At 54.6% G+C, this 12,912-nt stretch overlaps 1 protein-coding gene across 1 annotated transcript in view; it reads left to right on the top strand.

Annotated features, from left to right (window-relative positions):
* The window catches only part of IQCE (IQ motif containing E), a 97,769-nt gene that overhangs the window by 34,576 nt on the left and 50,281 nt on the right, over positions 1–12,912 (top strand). Inside the window, exon 9 of the mRNA XM_075319209.1 lies at positions 2,785–2,835. Coding sequence (XP_075175324.1) covers positions 2,785–2,835 — 51 coding nt within the window. The remainder of the gene's footprint in view (positions 1–2,784; positions 2,836–12,912) is intronic.

The raw sequence follows: 12,912 nt of genomic DNA, 5'->3' as shown, positions 1-12,912 counted from the left end.
TTCCCTACTTAGACGATCTTCTGGTCAGGGCACCCTCTCAGATGGCGTGTCAAAACAGCCTTTCCGTCGCTCTGGCGACTCTCCAGCAGTTCGGGTGGATCATCAACTTCCCAAAATCCAAGTTGACACCGACCCAATCACTGACGTACCTTGGGATGGAGTTTTCATCGGTGGCTGGAGGGCAGACAGATCCGGATCCAGTCGGACAACGCCACTGCCGTCGCATACATCAACCACCAAGGCGGCACTCGCAGTCGTCAAGCCTTCCAGGAAGTCCGACGGATTCTGCAGTGGGTGGAAGCCACAGCTTCCACCATCTCCGCAGTTCACATCCCGGGTGTAGAAAACTGGGAAGCAGATTTTCTCAGTCGTCAGGGCATGGACGCGGGGGAATGGTCTCTTCACCCAGACGTGTTTCGAGAGATCTGTCGCCGCTGGGGAACGCCGGACGTCGACCTCATGGCGTCACGGCACAACAACAAAGTCCCGGCATTCATGGCCCGGTCTCAAGATCACAGAGCTCTGGCAGCGGACGCATTAGTTCAGGATTGGTCGCAGTTTCGACTGCCTTATGTATTTCCTCCTCTGGCGATGCTGCCCAGAGTGCTGCGCAAAATCAGGTCCGACTGTCGTCGCGCCATTCTCGTCGCTCCAGATTGGCCGAGGCGGTCGTGGTACCCGGATCTGTGGCATCTCACGGTGGGTCAACCGTGGGTGCTCCCAGACCGCCCAGACTTGCTGTCACAAGGGCCGTTTTTCCACCTGAATTCTGTGGCCCTCAACCTGACTGTGTGGCCATTGAGTCCTGGCTCCTAGCGTCCTCAGGGTTATCTCAAGATGTCATTGCCACCATGAGACAGGCCAGGAAACCAACGTCTGCCAAGATCTATCACAGGTCTTGGAGGATTTTTCTTATCCTGGTGCTCTGATAAGGGTTTTACTCCCTGGCCTTTTGCCTTACCCACTTTTCTTTCATTCCTTCAATCCGGAATGGACAAGGGGTTGTCACTCGGCTCTCTCAAGGGACAAGTATCGGCGCTATCCTTATTTTTTCAAAAGCGTCTAGCCAGGCTTCCGCAGGTCCGCACGTTCCTGCAGGGAGTTTGCCACATAGTCCCACCTTACAAGCGTCCGCTGGAACCCTGGGACCTTAACAGGGTGCTAACGGCTCTTCAGAAACCACCTTTCGAGCCGCTGCGGGATGTCTCTTTATCACGTCTTTCGCAGAAGGTGGCATTTCTAGTGGCAGTTACATCGCTCCGTAGAGTGTCGGAGCTGACAGCGCTGTCATGCAAAGCCCCCTTCCTGGTTTTTCACCAGGATAAGGTGGTTCTGCGTCCTGTTCCGGAATTTCTCCCTAAGGTGGTATCTCCTTTTCATCTCAATCAGGATATCTCCTTACCTTCATTTTGCCCTAATCCAATTCACCAATGTGAAAAGGATTTGCACTCATTAGATCTGGTGAGAGCACTCCGGCTCTACGTGTCTCGCACGGCGCCCCTGCGCCGTTCAGATGCGCTCTTTGTCCTTGTCGCTGGCCAGCGTAAGGGTTCGCAGGCTTCCAAGTCAACCTTGGCTCGGTGGATCAAGGAACCGATTCTTGAAGCCTACCGTTCTTCTGGGCTTCCGCTTCCTTCGGGGCTGAAAGCCCATTCTACCAGAGCCGTGGGTGTGTCATGGGCATTGCGACACCGGGCTACGGCTCAGCAGGTGTGTCAGGCAGCTACCTGGTCTAGTCTGCACACTTTCACGAAACACTATCAGGTGCATACTTATGCTTCGGCAGACGCCAGTCTAGGTAGGCGAGTCCTTCAGGCGGCGGTTGCCCACCTGTAAGAGGGGGTCGTTTTCGGCTCTTTTTATCGAGGTATTCTTTTACCCACCCAGGGACTGCTTTTGGACGTCCCAATTGTCTGGGTCTCCCAATGGAGCGACAAAGAAGAAGGGAATTTTGTTTACTTACCGTAAATTCCTTTTCTTCTAGCTCCTATTGGGAGACCCAGCACCCGCCCCTGTTCCCTTCGGGCTGGTTGTTCTTTTGTGTACACATGTTGTTCATGTTGAATGGTTCTTTTGGTTCATGGTTTTCAGTTCTCCGAACATCCTTCGGATTGAATTTACCTTAGACAAATTTATAAGTTTCCTCCTTCCTGCTTTTGCACCAAAACTGAGGAGCCCGTGATGCACGGGAGGGTGTATAGGCAGAGGGGAGGGGTTACACTTTTTAAAGTGTAATACTTTGTGTGGCCTCCGGAGGCAGAAGCTATAGACCCAATTGTCTGGGTCTCCCAATAGGAGCTAGAAGAAAAGGAATTTACGGTAAGTAAACAAAATTCCCTTCTTTGTTTACTTACCGTAAATTCTTTTTCTTATAGTTCCGACATGGGAGACCCAGCACCCTCCCTGTTGCCAGTTCTTGTTCCGTGTGTTTTCACCGGCTGTTGTTGTAGACAGAGGTTCCGGTTATTCCGGGTTGTACTTTATCTCTACTTGTGGGTGGATGTCCTCCTTCAGCTTTTGCACTAAACTGGTTGGATTCTGTCATCCAGGGGGTGTATATGCTCGGAGGGAGGAGCTACACTTTTTAGTGTAGTACTTTGTGTGTCCTCTGGAGGCAGAAGCTATACACCCATGGTCTGGGTCTCCCATGTCGGAACTATAAGAAAAAGAATTTACGGTAAGTAAACAAAATTCTCTTTTTTATTCTAGTTTCCCTACAAATTCTGATTTGCTTGATTTAAGAATGAGAAATAAAATAATGACTTTGTTTCATAATATCCACAGAGTTCTGACTTTGCAAGGAGCCTGGTGGACAAAAAAAGTGACAGCAGCCTGGTGAGTTTTCTAAGAGTTATTCCCATCTTGATACATTTTTTTTTTTACGTATTATTATTTCAATTAATTATAGTTTTCTTTGTCGCTCCATTGGTGGACCCAGACAATTGGGTGTATAGCTTCTGCCTCCGGAGGCCACACAAAGTATTACACTTTTAAAAAAGTGTAACCCCTCCCCTCTGCCTATACACCCTCCCGTGGATCACGGGCTCCTCAGTTTTATGCTTTGTGTGGAAGGAGGCACACATCCACTCATAGAAAAAAAAAAAAAGATTTATCATACATAGTATGACAGAAGAAAAGAGGTCCCCTATGGGGTCCCCGGCATGCTCCCTTCTCACCCCACTATGTCGGCGGTGTTGTTAAGGTTGAGGTACCCATTGCGGGTACAAAGGCTGGAGCCACATGCCGTCTCCTTCACCATCCCTTATGCGGCTCTGGGAGAAGTGGGAGCTTCATCGGTCATTCACATGCTGAGACCGTGCTCCATCCGCAGCCCCTGGTGGAACCTGCTGGACCGGAGCGTTTTCATCCCCAGGGACCGGGCCCTGCACCTTAAAGGTACTGTGTGTCCCCATGGGGGGACGGTACGGGGAGAGAGGTCGCCTCTCTCCCCAGTAGCGCCGTCCGTTGTTTTTTCATCGGACTTCCGCGCCGGCCGTGCCTGCTTGTCGGGCACGGCCTTAAATTTAGTCCCCGGCTTCATCGCGGCCTAGTCGCGAAAAATCCTGCCCCCGGGCCTGCTTGTCAGGGGGAAGGGCGGTATTTCCGACAGAGGGCTGGAGCATCTTTGCATGCCTCCCCTCCCCTCTCATGGACCACTATGGGGCCTCCAGATTCCCGCCTTTTGCCGGCGCCGCCCATGGCTCCACTCCCCCCTTGAGAGCTCCGGCAGCCATGTTTGGCATTCTGCTGGTGTATGCTGCAGCTGCACATCTCTACAGCTCTGGGGGACCCACGACAGGGAATCTGGAGGACACCAGCGGTTGGTAAGCCACACCGGTCACCCGGTGCTGGTTCCCCTAGGGTGCCGTGATATATATATATCTACATATATTATATATATTCGGAACGGCTGTAGAGCCTTTTCCTATATACCCTCTGTGGTCGCTCTCCTGACGGACACTTATTGCTTGCAGCATGTCGTCCACAAGGAGCAAAGCCCTTAAGACACAGGTTTTTTTCGCAGCCTGTACCTCTTGTGGGGCTATGTTGCCTGCGGGATCCACCTACCCTCACTGTGATCAATGCTCGACTCCTGCCACGCTTGCTCAGCCGGAGCCCGGGGCACTTGTGGGCCCCTCGGCTCATGTAGATCCCCCTGCTCCTCCTGAGCAGGCGGCAGGGACAGAGTCACCGTCATTGGCCTCTTTCGCTGAGAAACTCTCTGTCACTTTCTCAATCCATTGCACAGTCTATGGACAAATGGTCATCTAAGTTCCTTGAGGCTTTGCAGTCCAGACCGGGCTCTTCACAGGCCCCGGCCTCTGTTAGTTTGTCTCCTCCAGGGCCTTCTCGGTCCGCGCCGCAGCGCGCTCCCAGGATAGCCCCTAGGTCCCAGGCGGAGGACTCCTGCCCGGATCGCAGTCCCAGACTGGCTAAGCGGCCTCGCTGGGACTCTTCCCCGGCCTCCTCACGCTGCTCTGGATCTCAGCTGGAGGACTCTCAGGATGACGAGGCGGACGTGGGAGTTCAGGGCTCTGACCCTGACTTCGCCCTCAACCTTGATACCCCTGAGGGGGACGCCTTAGTAAATGATCTTATTTCGTTCATCAACCAGGTGTTGGATCTCTCTCCCCCGCCTCCATTGGTAGAGGAGTCGGCTTCTCAGCAGGAGAAACACCAATTTCGATTCCCCAAACGTACGCGCAATACGTTCTTTGATCACTCTAACTTCAGGGACGCTGTCCAGAAGCCCAGAACGGTCCCGGACAAGCGTTTTGCTAAAAGGCACACTGACACGCGTTATCCCTTTCCACCTGAAGTCGTTAAGGGCTGGGCACAATCTCCCAAGGTGGATCCGCCAGTCTCTAGATTGGCTGCTAGGTCCGTTGTGTCTGTTGCCGATGGCTCATCCCTGAAGGATGCCACTGACAGACAGATAGAGCTCTTGGTGAAGTCTATTTATGAGGCCACGGGAGCGTCTTTTGCCCCGGCCTTTGCGGCTGTGTGGGCTCTCCAAGCAATCTCGGCTTGTCTGGCTGAGATTAATGCTGTCACGCGGAATTCTGCTCCGCATGTGTCTTCCTTGACCTCCCAGGCATCAGCTTTTTCGTCCTACGCCATGAACGCCGTCCTGGACTCTGCTAGCCGTACGGCCGTGGCATCCGCTAACTCCGTGGCAGTCCGCAGGGCCATGTGGCTGCGCGAATGGAAAGCAGACTCTACTTCCAAAAGGTTCTTAACTGGTTTGCCTTTTTCTGGCGAACGTTTGTTTGGCGAACGGTTGGATGAGATTATTAAGGAATCCTCGGGAAAGGACTCCTCCTTACCCCAGTCCAAACCTAAGAGACCTTAGCAGAGAAAAATCCAATCGAGGTTTCGGTCCTTTCGTCCCTCCGCCAAGCCCCAATCCTCTTCGTCCAACCGGCCTGAGAAAGGCCAGAAGAACTCCTATGGGTGGCGGTCCAAGTCACGCCCCCAAAAGGCCGCAAGAGGCACTGCCTCCAAGACGGCCTCCTCATGACTCTCGGCCTCATCTAGCCACATCCTCGGTCGGTGGCAGGCTCTCCCGCTTTGGCGACGCCTGGTGGCCACACGTTCAAGACCGATGGGTGAGAGACATTCTGTCTCATGGTTACAGGATAGAGTTCAGCTCTCGACCTACGGCTCGTTTTTTCAGAACCTCCCCACCCCCCGCACAGGCAGACGCACTGTTTCAGGCGGTGGACACTCTAAAGATGGAAGGAGTTGTGATTCCCGTTCCCCTTCAGGAACGTGGTCGCGGATTTTACTCCAACTTGTTCGTGGTGCCAAAAAAGGACGGGTCTTTCCGTCCCGTTCTGGACCTCAAGCTGCTCAACAGACATGTGAGAACCAGACTGTTTCGGATGGAATCTCTCCGCTCGGTCATCGCCTCGATTTCACAAGGAGACTTCCTAGCATCGATCGACATCAAGGATGCTTATCTCCATGTGCCGATCGCACCCGAACACCAACGTTTCCTGCGTTTCACCATCGGGGACGAACACCTCCAGTTCGTCGCATTGCCCTTCGGCCTGGCAACAGCCCCACGGGTCTTCACCAAAGTCATGGCATCCGTCGTGGCGGTCCTGCACTCTCAGGGCCACTCGGTAATCCCATACTTGGACGATCTCCTAGTCAGGGCCCCTTCTCGGGTGGCGTGTCAACGAAGTCTTACCGTCACTCTGGCGACTCTCCAGCAGTTCGGGTGGATCATCAATTTCCCGAAATCCAAGTTGACGCCGACCCAATCACTGACTTACCTCGGGATGGAGTTTCATACCCTTCCAGCGTTAGTCAAGCTACCGCGGGACAAACAGCTTTCTCTGCAGGCGGGGGTGCAGTCACTTCTTCGGAGTCAGTCACACCCCTTAAGGCGCCTCATGCACTTCCTGGGGAAGATGGTTGCAGCTATGGAGGCAGTGCCGTTCGCGCAATTCCATCTACGGCCACTCCAGTGGGACGTTCTTCGCAAATGGGACAAGAGTTCGGCTTCCCTCGACAAGAACATCTCTCTTTCACTTGCAACCAAAACATCACTTCAGTGGTGGCTCCTACCCACATCTCTGTCTCGGGGAAAATCCTTCCTCCCCCCAACCTGGGCCGTGGTCACCACGGACGCGAGCCTGTCAGGTTGGGGAGCGGTTTTTCTCCACCACAGGGCTCAAGGAACCTGGACTCCAATAGAATCGTCCCTTCAGATCAATGTTCTGGAGATAAGGGCAGTATATCTAGCCCTATTGGCTTTCCATCGGTGGCTGGAGGGCGGGCAGATCCGAATCCAGTCGGACAACGCCACTGCCGTCGCCTACATCAACCACCAAGGCGGCACTCGCAGTCGTCAAGCCTTCCAGGAAGTCGAGCGGATTCTGCAGTGGGTGGAAGTCACAGGCTCCACCATCTCCGCAGTTCACATCCCGGGCGTGGAAAACTGGGAAGCAGATTTTCTCAGTCGTCAGGGCATGGACGCGGGGAATGGTCTCTTCACCCAGACGTGTTTCGAGAGATCTGTCGCCGCTGGGGAACGCCGGACGTCGATCTCATGGCATCGAGACACAACAACAAGGTCCCGGCCTTCATGGCACGGTCTCAGGATCACAGAGCTCTGGCAGCGGACGCTCTGGTCCAGGATTGGTCGCAGTTTCGACTGCCATATGTGTTTCCCCCTCTGGCAATGCTGCCCAGAGTACTACGCAAGATCCGGTCCGACTGCCGTCGCGCCATTCTCGTCGCTCCAGACTGGCCGAGGCGGTCGTGGTATCCGGATCTGTGGCATCTCACGGTGGGTCAACCGTGGGCGCTTCCAGACCGTCCAGACTTGCTGTCACAAGGGCCGTTTTTCCATCTGAATTCTGTGGCCCTCAACCTGACTGTGTGGCCATTGAGTCCTGGCTCCTAGCGTCTTCAGGGTTATCTCAGGATGTCATTGCCACCATGAGACAAGCCAGGAAGCCAACGTCCGCCAAGATCTATTACAGGTCTTGGCAAATCTTTCTATCCTGGTGCGCTGATAACGGTTTTCCTCCATGGCCGTTTGCCTTACCCACATTCCTTTCATTCCTACAATCTGGAATGGACAAGGGTTTGTCCCTCGGCTCTCTCAAGAGCCAAGTGTCGGCGCTCTCCGTGTTTTCTTCATCGTTCCTTATGGGAGACCCAGACCATGGGTGTATAGCTTCTGCCTCCGGAGGACACACAAAGTACTACACTAAAAAGTGTAGCTCCTCCCTCCGAGCATATACACCCCCTGGATGACCATATCCAGCCACTTTAATGCTTTGTGTTTCAGGAGGTCACACACACATGCATTCTCATCTGATTTTTGATTTTTCATTTTAAAGAATTGGAAGAAAAGCGGGTCCAAGCTGGACTCCCGGCATGTCCCTTCTCACCCCACTATGTCTGCGGTGCTGTTAAGGTTGATTTCACAAGGCTGGAGCCTTACATGCCGCGCTCCTTCACCATCCCATTGGGCTCTGGCTTGAAGTGGGAGCCATCACGGTTCTCACTGCTTTGCAGGAGACCGGTCTCCATCCGCAGCCTTTTTAGGTCCCTGCCTGGACGGAGCGCTCACCCCTCAGGGACCTGGCCCTGCGTCTCATAAGCTAAGTATTGAGACGTTATTCAGGGGTCCCTTGTACATTTATTGTGGGGAGAGTGTGTTTTTTAACTTGTATGTGATTTTCGGCCGGTTCTCTGTTTTTTTCCGGAGAACCGCGCCGAGGGTGCCTGCTTGTCGGCCGCATGTAAAAATTTAGGCCCCGGCTTCGGCTGCGGCCTACTTTCGGTTTCACTGCCCCTGCATGTCAGTCATGCAGGGGAGCAGTGCGGCGCCGCCCACCGGCCGTTCAGCACAGGGGAGGACACTCCTCTCTGAGGAGATGTTTCCCTCCCCTGTATCTCTCCTTGGCCCTCCGGTTCCCGCTCCTGGACCTAGCCCCACCCCCCCTCCTCACTCCGGCGCCATTTTCTCAGCGTTCACATGCTGATCGGCGCTGGCTGCAGCAGCTCTGCAAACTGTCTGGGGGTCCAAGCTGTGGAACTGGAGGGCACACAAAACGGTCTGGTAAGCCACAACCTCTGGTTGTGGACTTTTTTATACACTCTCTGGGGGTCATTCTGAAAGAGTGTGTTCTTTACTGCAGAACCTCCACCTCAGCAGCATGTCTGTCACTAGGAGCAAGGCTGCAAGGCATTACTCTATATGCACTGCATGTAAGCTCATACTGCCTGAACCGAGCACATATCCACATTGTGATGCCTGCTCTAACATGGTGGTGCCTCAGCCTGGAGTCTCCCCAGGGGTCCCTCCGGCTGCTCCAGCCCCGGTGGCTGAACCCCCGGCTTGGGTAGCATCGTTTTCTAATGCTATCTCCCAGTCCCTTGCCGACTCCATGGGACAGCTATCCCGGACTCTGCTGACCTTGCATCAGCCCCCTTCTCAGGGCGCCTCTGCTGCTCCGACTCGCTCTGCAGAGCTCACAGAGGATTTTTCCTCTGTTCCCAGACCCCGTCCTCCTAAAAGGAGACGCAGGGACTCTTCTCCTTCCTCGTACCACGGCTCTGATTCACGAGCTGAATCGCAGGGCGAGGAGGATGCCTTTCCTGTGGGCTCGGACGCTACCTCTATGTACCCCATTGATCTAACCGAAGGTGATGCGGATGTTAGTGATTTAATTGCGTCCATTAATTCCGTACTGAACCTCAATCCACCAGTGTCAGAGGAACAAGCCTCTCTGGTAGAAAAACACCAGTTTACCTCACCTAAGAGAGCAAGGAGTATGTTTTATAACCACTCCAGTTTTCAGGCCACTGTGACCAAACCCAGGGCCTGTCCTGACAAACGCTTTCCAAAGCGTAGTTCTGATGACCGTTTTCCCTTTCCACCAGAGGTGGTCAAGGAGTGGGCTCATTCACCTAAGGTGGATCCTCCGGTGTCTAGAATCTCAGCCCGGACCGTTGTATCTGTGGCGGATGGCACCTCACTTAAGGATTCCACTGACCGCCAGGTTGACCTGCTGGCCAAATCTGTATATGAAGCGGCAGGGGCCTCGTTCCCCCCGTCTTTTGCAGCAGTGTGGGCTCTTAAGGCCGTCTCTGCTTCTCTGGCGGAGATGCATTCCCTCACCAGGGACTCTCTGCCCCAAATGGTTGCCTTAACTTCCCAGGCTTCGGCCTTTTCATCCTATGCCATGTCTGCCATTCTGGAGGCCTCTCACCGCACGGCGGTGGCTTCCGCTAATTCACTCGCGATCCGCAGGATCTTGTGGCTTCCAGAATGGAAAGCAGACGCTTCTTCCAAGAATTACCTTGCTGGGGTCCCTTTTGCTGGGTCCCGGCTGTTCGGTGAACAACTGGATGAAATTATTAAGGAGGCTACTGGCGGGAAGAGTACTTCCTTGCCACAAACTAAAACCAGGAAACCTGTCCAGGGCAGGAACCAGTCGAGGTTTCGTTCCTTTCGTTCCTCCAACTGGTCATCCTCTAAGCCCTCAGCCTCGTCCACTAACTCAGCCAAGGATCGAAGAACCAGCTGGCGCACGAAGCCGCATCCCCAGAAGAACGGAGGAGCCGCTGCCACTAAGGCAGCCTCCTCTTGACTATCTGGCCGCGCCAGCAACGTCCTTAGTCGGTGACAGGCTCTCCCACTTTGGCGACGTGTGGTTTCAACACGTCTCCGATCAGTGGGTGCGGGATATCATCTCCCACGGCTACAGGATAGAATTCTCTTCCAGCCCGCCAAACAGATTTTTTCTGTCCACTCCCCCCTGCTCCAAGGCCGCCGCCTTCTCCCAGGCCATGGCATCCTTGCAGGCCAACGGAGTAATTGTACCGGTTCCCGCCCGGGAACGGTTCAGAGGTTTCTACTCAAATCTCTTCCTAGTCCCCAAAAAGGACGGTTCCTTCCGGCCCATCCTGGATCTCAAGCTTCTCAACAAGCATGTTCAGGTGCGGCATTTTCGCATGGAATCTCTGCGATCAGTCATTGCCTCAATGACCCAAGGAGACTTTCTAGCATCCATCGACATCAGAGATGCCTATTTGCATGTGCCAATTGCGGTTTCACACCAGCGTTGGCTACGTTTTGCAATCGGAGAGGAACATTTCCAATTCGTGGCTCTCCCCTTCGGGTTAGCCACGGCCCCTCGTGTATTCACCAAGGTCATGGCAGCAGTGGTTGCGGTTCTGCACCTCCAGGGGTTGGCTGTGATTCCTTACCTGGACGACCTTCTAGTCAAGGCTTCATCCAGTGCAGACTGTCAGCGGAGTGTGTCGCTCACTCTCGCCACGCTTGTGCAATTCGGGTGGCTTGTCAATCTGCCCAAGTCCACTCTAACCCCGACACAGAAACTTACGTACCTAGGGATGCAATTCGAGACTCTGCCGGCACTTGTGAAGCTGCCCTTAGTCAAACAGCAGTCCCTTCATCTGGCGGTACGCTCTCTGCTGAGGCTCCGCCGTCATTCCATCAGGCACCTCATGCAGGTGCTGGGTCAGATGGTGGCGTCAATGGAAGCGGTTCCCTTTGCCCAGTTTCATCTACGTCCCCTGCAGCTGGACATTCTCCGCTGTTGGGACAAGCGGACTTCTTCCTTGCACAGGTTGGTGGCTCTGTCGCCACAGACCAGGAGCTCTCTTCAGTGGTGGCTTCGGCCCCTCTCTCTGTCTCAGGGACGCTTCTTCCTGATCTCGTCCTGGGTGATTCTCACCACGGATGCCAGCCTATCCGGCTGGGGAGCAGTATTTCTCCACCACCGAGCACAGGGCACTTGGACTCCGTCCGAATCAGCCCTCTCGATCAATGTGCTGGAAATCAGAGCTGTGCTCCTAGCTCTCGTAGCCTTTCACCACCTGTTGGCGGGCAAGCACATTCGAGTCCAGTCAGACAACGCGACAGCAGTTGCCTACATCAATCACCAGGGCGGGACTCTCAGCCGCCTGGCAATGTTGGAGGTTCAACGCATCCTTCAGTGGACGGAGAACTCCAAGTCCACCATATCCGCAGTCCACATTCCAGGCGTAGAAAACTGGGAGGCAGATTATCTCAGCAGTCAAACCGTGGACAGCGGCGAGTGGGCCCCGCATCCGGCAGTGTTCTGGTCAATCTGCCGCAAGTGGGGCACTCCGGAAGTGGACCTAATGGCATCCCGGCACAACAACAAGGTCCCGGTTTACTTGGCTCGCTCCCACGATCCTCAGGCCTTGGCAGCGGACGCGCTGGTTCAGGATTGGTCCCAGTTCCGTCTGGCTTACGTGTTTCCCCCTCTAGCTCTCTTGCCCAGAGTCCTGCGTAAGATCAGGATGGAGGGCCGTCGGGTCATAATCATTGCTCCAGACTGGCCCAGGCGAGCTTGGTACCCAGACCTGCTCCGTCTGTCCGTAGAGGTGCCGTGGCATCTCCCGGACCGCCCGGACCTTCTCTCCCAAGGTCCGTTTTTCCGCCAGAATTCTGCGGCTCTCAGATTGACGGCGTGGCTCTTGAGTCCTGGATCCTGACGGCTTCCGGCATTCCTTCTGAAGTCATCTCCACTATGACTCAGGCTCGGAAGTCTTCCTCGGCCAAGATTTACCACAGGACTTGGAGGATTTTCCTGTCCTGGTGTCGCTCTTCCGGCCATGCTCCTTGGCCTTTTTCCTTGCCGACCATCCTGTCTTTTCTACAGTCCGGTCTGCAGCTAGGACTATCCCTCAATTCCCTCAAGGGACAGGTCTCGGCTCTGTCAGTGTTGTTCCAGCGGCGTATCGCCCGACTTGCCCAGGTGCGCACCTTCATGCAGGGCGCATCTCACATCATTCCTCCATACCGGCGGCCTTTGGATCCCTGGGACCTTAATCTGGTCCTCACGGCCTTACAGAAACCCCCCTTTGAACCTCTTAGGGAGGTTCCTTTGTTTCGCCTCTCACAGAAAGTGGTCTTTCTGGTGGCCATAACTTCTCTCAGGAGAGTTTCTGATTTGGCTGCGCTCTCTTCGGAGTCACCCTTTTTGGTTTTTCACCAAGACAAGGTGGTCCTCCGCCCAACTCCGGACTTTCTCCCTAAGGTGGTGTCTCCTTTCCACCTTAACCAGGACATTTCATTGCCTTCCCTTTGTCCGGCCCCTGTGCATCGCTTTGAGAAAGCGTTGCATACTTTAGATTTGGTGCGGGCGCTCCGGATCTATGTGTCACGCACCGCTGCTCTCAGGCGGTGCACCTCTCTTTTTGTGCTGACCACAGGTCAGCGCAAGGGTCTTTCGGCTTCGAAACCGACCCTAGCTCGTTGGATTAGGTCGGCCATATCCGATGCCTACCAGTGTTCTCAGGTGCCTCCCCCGCCGGGGATTAAGGCGCACTCGACCAGAGCTGTCGGTGCCTCCTGGGCTTTCAGGCACCAGGCTACGGCTCAGCAAGTCT

This window comes from Anomaloglossus baeobatrachus, chromosome 7 (genome assembly GCF_048569485.1).
Source record: "Anomaloglossus baeobatrachus isolate aAnoBae1 chromosome 7, aAnoBae1.hap1, whole genome shotgun sequence".
NCBI classification, from domain to species: Eukaryota; Metazoa; Chordata; class Amphibia; order Anura; family Aromobatidae; genus Anomaloglossus; species Anomaloglossus baeobatrachus.
This window is presented reverse-complemented; position numbering and strand designations above follow the sequence as displayed.